At 36.2% G+C, this 6,181-nt stretch overlaps 1 protein-coding gene across 5 annotated transcripts; it reads right to left on the reverse strand.

The window, feature by feature from the left end:
- Positions 1–1,020: 1,020 nt before the first annotated feature.
- On the reverse strand, positions 1,021–5,834 carry LOC131033763 (pentatricopeptide repeat-containing protein At1g71210, mitochondrial). Of its 5 annotated transcripts, none has more exons than XM_057965043.2 (3): positions 5,550–5,828; positions 3,015–3,096; positions 1,021–2,868 (listed from the first exon to the last, which is right to left on the reverse strand). In XM_057965043.2, exons 2-3 carry the CDS (start codon positions 3,047–3,049, stop codon positions 1,119–1,121), a joined length of 1,785 nt encoding a protein of 594 aa, XP_057821026.2. In that variant the 5' UTR covers positions 3,050–3,096; positions 5,550–5,828; the 3' UTR covers positions 1,021–1,118. The 5 variants fall into 5 exon arrangements, with proteins under 5 accessions (XP_057821026.2, XP_057821025.2, XP_057821027.2 ...); XM_057965042.2 differs by having other exon boundaries at positions 5,175–5,828; XM_057965044.2 differs by lacking the exon at positions 5,550–5,828 and adding an exon at positions 4,434–5,168.
- Between the last annotated feature and the right edge of the window lie 347 nt (positions 5,835–6,181).

Here is a 6,181-nt window from a genome sequence, read left to right on the forward strand (position 1 = left end):
CTGAGTGAACATCTTGCAAGGCTGAGTAAACTTCATACAAAGACAGGGAACTCAAATCTGGGCTGCCAAATTGAGCTACAGGGATTTGATTCTTCAAATTGTTATATCTCAGATAAGTTGTGCTTGTGCCCTAGAAGGCTCTATGTAAATCTGCTCTGTGGTTAATATAATACAGTCTGAGATAGTTGTTGCTGGGTTTTTCACCTCCAAGAGGGAGGTTTTCCCAGGGTACATGTGTGTTATGTGTATGATTTACTTTGCATTCTGATTTCCTGTTCTATACTGCTAATCTAATTGCTAAAACTAACAGAAAATAGTAAACTCAACTCTAAGAAGAAATCCATGCAAATCAGAACTGACTCTAGTCTAATTGGGACTGACTCGAATATAATTAAGACTTACTCTAGTCTAACTCATCATGTGGAATTTCAAGGAATTATTCATAATTACATTAGCTAACTTGCATAATAATTAAAAAAAATTCAGGAAAGCAACTAAGTTCAAATGTCTCGTACCTTGGGTATGCTGCACCCAGCATTGGAGAATCAATCCTAGGACTTTTCTAATGACATATCTCACCACTTCATCCCATTTGACAAGATCTGCTTGACATATCATCTCCTGCTTATCCAGGGACTAAAAATATATTCTTCACATACACCCCAAGATGTAAATTTAGGGTTCATGTATTACAATATACACTCTAGGATAATCATTATTGTATCAGCCCTTTGGCTACCCCTCAGCGTATATTTAGTTAACCATTCAAGAAGCATGACAGGAGAGAACCTAAATTTTGGATTGTAATGGTTATATGGAACTTACAGATAGACAGCATATTTTGGTCTCAAAAAAGACTTAACAAAGATGAAATGCATCACAATGATTTCCCATATAAATAAAATCTAGAACATTGCGGTTTAAATATTTAGTTGAAATATTTCTTTACCTTCATAAAATTTGAATGAATAAATAATGAGAGGGAAGCAATAGCCCATTATTATCTCTGGTGACAGAATAAATATGAATACCAAAATAAGTGATTTTATCAAATGAAGATTGTGCATCACTTGCAACTTTTAGATCTCGGTTAGAACCTATACTTGAAAAATGACCCATCATCTATACATATGCAGTTTCTTTTCCACAATTTCTTCCCGAAGTTTCTGAGCATCGTAGACCCTGCCAGCTCTATCTAAATAAAATATTAGGCAATCATAAGTGGACGCATTTGGTAGACAACCCTTCTGAGACATTCTCCTCAATAGATCAGTAGCAACTTCCATCTTGCCCTCCTTGCAAAGGCCTCTAAGTAGCTTATTGTAAATAAAGATATCAGCAGTTAAGCATTCCTCCATCATTTCTTCCAATACTCCCATGGTAGATTCTAGCATATTTGCATCAGACAGACCAGAAATCAATATGCTGAAAGTGGAAACATTAGGAGGGCAACCTTGATTTCGCATGTTATCAAAGATAAACCAAGCATGGTTAACTTCATGTGACTTAAAGCAACTGCCAACAAGCACATTGTAAATGAAAGTGCTGCAGTGGTGCCCTTTCTGCTTCATATCCCAAAAACATTTCAGTGCCTTATTCAAATTTCCTTGGTTGCACAAAGCATAAATAACTTTCTCATAGCACCCAACGCTGGGATACAATCCCTTCTTGATCATTTCATCAAAGTACATAACTGCCAGATCCTCTTTCTCTATAGTGCAAAGGCCACTGACCATAACATTGTAAAGCTTTGACGAAATTTGAGTTTCTGCCAACAGTGCCCTAAACAAGTTCACAGCATTAACCACATATTTACTTTTCAAGTAGCCATGTAACAAACTGATATAGGTTTTGGAATTAGGCCTGCAGTTATTTTCACACATTTTTTCAAGAATTTTCATGGCAATATCAGGCCTGCGGAACCTACAAATTGTTTTTATAAATGTATTATACAATTTGATATCTGAAGAGGAATTAGAAACATGCAGACGTAATAGTTCAAGAACCTCATCTTCATGACATGTTTCACAAAGAACACAAATTACACTTTTCAAAATGGAGCGACCAGGTAAGTGACCATTGCCTCTCATTTCGAGAAGCAATTTGGAAACCATGTCTCCTTTTTTGGCAACACAAAAGCCATCTATTAATGCAAAATAAGTTCTTTTCTTGACAAAGACATTTAACTTCACCAACATGCAAAGAATTGCATATCCATCATCAACTCTGCCAGCTTTGCTAAAGGAAGAAATGATTTCACTACAAGTACAATAGTCAGGGACACATTGCCTTTCAACTCCTGCAACAAAAAGTTTATAAACATTATCAAGTTTCCCAGCCATGCAGAGAGCACCGAGAAGAATTGCCAGTGTACCTTTACGTGGAAAAAAACCAGCTTCCATCCCATCATCTAGAACTTTGTGGGCCTCATCCATTTTTCCCAAACTACAAAGAGCATTTATCAGTTTATTGTATGTAATATTATCAGGAATAAACCCTATTTTTGATCTTTCACTGTACAAATCAATTGCAACATTGATAAGTTTCTCTTTGCAGAGTAAACAAACTATAGCATTCATAGTCCTGGAGTCTGGGAAAATATTATTATCTTTCATATTATTCAGCAAACAACTGACTACTCTGTGCCTATTATTTTTCAAAAGGCCAATTAGCAATGCACCATAGCATTGAGAGTTGGGATGAAAACCTTCCGAGACCCTTTTTACAAAGTAATGCAGTGCGTCATCAACTCTATTCTCTCCTAGAAGACACCCAATCCATGTGCGATGTACTTTATACATTGAAATCAACCCTACTTTTCTGGACTCCTCAATTAACATCCTTGCTACTTCAAGTTTTCCTGATTTCCTGAGCACATTAACAAGTGAAACAACACCAGCCTCATTTGCAGAGAAACCATTCTGCTTCAGCTCATTGAGAACATTAAGCCTTGGAAACATTTGATGAAGTCTACTAGTCAATTGATATGAAATTTTAGGTCCTCTAGCACACACCTGCATTTTGGCATCAAATAGTTGAAATCTGACATCAACTCATCAGATTTCCCTGGATTAGCCTTGTCCACGGTCCTTCCACCTACAAGGTAAGTTGACGTAGTATAAATTTTTTGACACAAATAAACAGACCAATATTTCATGCCAATAATAAACCTTTAAAATGTACAAATCCTAACCCTTTAATTATAGCATGAATGAGATAAAGGAGGATCTAGAAGTGACAAAACATTTTATGCTTTAACTGCCAATTTTGAAAAGATTCCCCTGCTTGAAAATAGAAAAATCGACTAAGAAGAAATCCATGCAAATAGATGACTAGGTAGATAACTAGAACTGACTCTAGTCTAATTGGGACTTACTCTAGTCTAGCTCAAGGTGTGGATTTTCAAAGAATTATCCATAGTTATATCAATTAATTTGCATTATAATAAAAAAACAACTCAGGAAAGCAATAAAACCTTAGTCATAATGTATTGGGTCTTAAAAAGGGCCTATACATCAAGATTTCCCCACCACCTCAGTAAAAACTTTCTTCACTTTATAAACAAATTACGGATGAGGAACTCGGATACTATTGATGATGTTGATGCAAGAAGCAGCATGAAATAGCTGATGCAAAAGGTAAAGTGATTTGATATGCCAAGTCAAACAAAAGAGTTATTAACTAAAATGCTTATGTCAAAGTTGATGACTTGACATAGAAGCTAGGTCAAGCAAAGATGCCACAACCAACAGAAAAGCTTGATCAACAATAACTAGACAAACTCATGCAAGCAAGATGACAAATAACAGTTTGTTATTTGTGTATGTTATTGTGTTAAATGACACCATGCAGGTTGATAACTGGCATAATAATGCTTTGTTACTTGTGTATGTTATTGTGTCAAACCATCAGCTCCCATGTCAAATTTCTGCAAGTGTGGGAGACGGTAAGGCTGATCCAGGAAATTCTGATGAGTTTTGTCAGACTCCAGCATACTGTCAGAGCTTTGAGCCTATTGCTCTCCTTCTCTTCAGTCTTCTAGTTGTTTCTGGCGCTGCCAAGCTGAAGCTGCTTTGTAAAGCAAATGCCACCTTCAGAATTGCTGCATTAGGATTCTTTTGGGAGTAAACTATCTACTCCATTTAGTCCAAAACATCCACAAACAGCAGAAAAGCTAAGAAATAACATCGCCTACAGGAAAATAAAATCACCAAAAATCTTATATCTATGGACAAAAAAGAGCCAGCCTCATCTTCTAACCTGATGATGATATGGTATAGATATCATCAGTATGTTAGCCAAACAACCATCTAACAAGTGCAAACAGAGCACCCAACAAAAGCAAACAAGGAAGAAAGCAAAGAAAACAAATGAAGCCAAATGAAATTGCAGAAACAATGGAAGATTACAAAAGGGCCACCAGTAAGTGAAACCTTGTACTATGCTGCCCAATCCCTTGGAGAAATACGTAGAGACTCTCTGCAATTATATACAAGCTCAAAAACTCTACTTAAAACTCAGATTTTCCAACCTTCTGAATGAACCTTCAAAATACCAAAGCTTCACTATATATAGCAGATGCCACTTCCATTGTCATGTAGAATGGAAGTTAGTCGCTGAAACAAATGCATGATCGAGGAGTCACTTGACCACCAAAGAGCTGTCTGACACAGAAAAATCCAGCCATTCCTTAATAAATTCGAAGAGACATTCTTTTGACATTTCAAGACTAATACACCATTGGAAGATCTTATTGCACCATTTGACAATCCAATAAAATGATCGACCACTTGACATCTGGCTTTGGCTAGTCTTAGTAGAGTGCACAAACAGGGCACAAGTAACACAAATCAACCATCTGTGGTTCTTCAGCACAAAGAAGCTTGTGCTTAATGGAGATGCACATGGTGCACAATCAAACAACACACTCAAGACACAAGCTACCCAACACAATGCAACACATGCGTAGTTCAGCAAACACACAACAAACTACAACAGCATAGGGCACACACAAATTAAACCTACACACAAGACTAAAAAGCTGTTTTTGGATGTAAGATTGCACAGACCCAGAGATGCCCCTACATGAAACACCCTTGATATAAAGATTCTGATCATGGTGCTCACAATATGGACTACATGGACAACTGATTTGACCACCAAAGTCAACTTACTTCAACTTTTGAGACCCACAAGTCATCTTCAAGCCCCTTGCCCTCCTAGCAAATAAGATATTCGTTGTACTCAGTCCATCAGGTCTTCTTTCATATGCACATATCCAAGATTTATGTTATATTCTCTTGTTTCTTTTTTGATATCTTGTTTCCCCAGTTAGGTACTTCTACCAACTGCACATCTGAAACTTCAAGTGCATGGTAGGAATACAAATCAAATACATTTGATATCATCAGGATATCTAACCCTTCCAACAGCTAAATCTCGTAAGCATTAACACACAAATGTGGCATTAAATCAATCTTGGGCTTTGGCTTGATATTCACTCCTCTGGGAAACTACTCTTTTTCTTGCGCGCACCATGACTGACTCACCTCCGAGTAGGCACTGGCTAAGCAGCCATGTAAACCGCACCGGCTTCGCCTGCCCTTAGCCTCGTCCTTCCCCCACCGTTTTCCGTGCCTCTGCCACTCCGTATACACTTCGGGGTCCGTCCTGCTTCGAAAATCTGAGATGGTTGAAGTACACCCTGGAAACCGAAACCACTGTGCCTGGAAACCTAAACCGTCCGCTTTGATTGGGAAGAAATAACCGCTGGGTTTCATAGTCTCGCAGGCCCCAGCCAAATCGCTTGCGAACCAGTGGGGAGCTTTAAAAAATTGATTTACATTTTTAATTCATTTATTTGTTATTTTTTTAATATATACTTTTTACTTTTAAATGGATTTTATTTATTTAATATTTTTTAATATATTTTAAATTTTAAATGTTTTGTTTATTTTTCTAATAAATTTTAATTATATTTTTAATAAATTTTTAATTTAATATATATATATAAATTTATGTATTTATAATTCAGAAGTGCATAAAGTTTATTTAATATAAATTTTATATACTTTATATTATAATTCATAAATAAATAAACTTAAGAAATGAATAAACTTTCACTAAGTTTAATAAACTTTCCATTATAAAGTTTCACTTATAAAGTTTATTCAAAAATGAA

This window comes from Cryptomeria japonica, chromosome 3 (assembly GCF_030272615.1).
Source record: "Cryptomeria japonica chromosome 3, Sugi_1.0, whole genome shotgun sequence".
NCBI lineage: Eukaryota > Viridiplantae > Streptophyta > Pinopsida > Cupressales > Cupressaceae > Cryptomeria > Cryptomeria japonica.

What these genes read in the sequence shown, in the direction of transcription:
- LOC131033763 (XM_059218503.1), bottom strand. Translation starts at nt 3,020, where the DNA reads ATGCAGGTGTGTGCTAGAGGACCTAAAATTTCATATCAATTGACTAGT.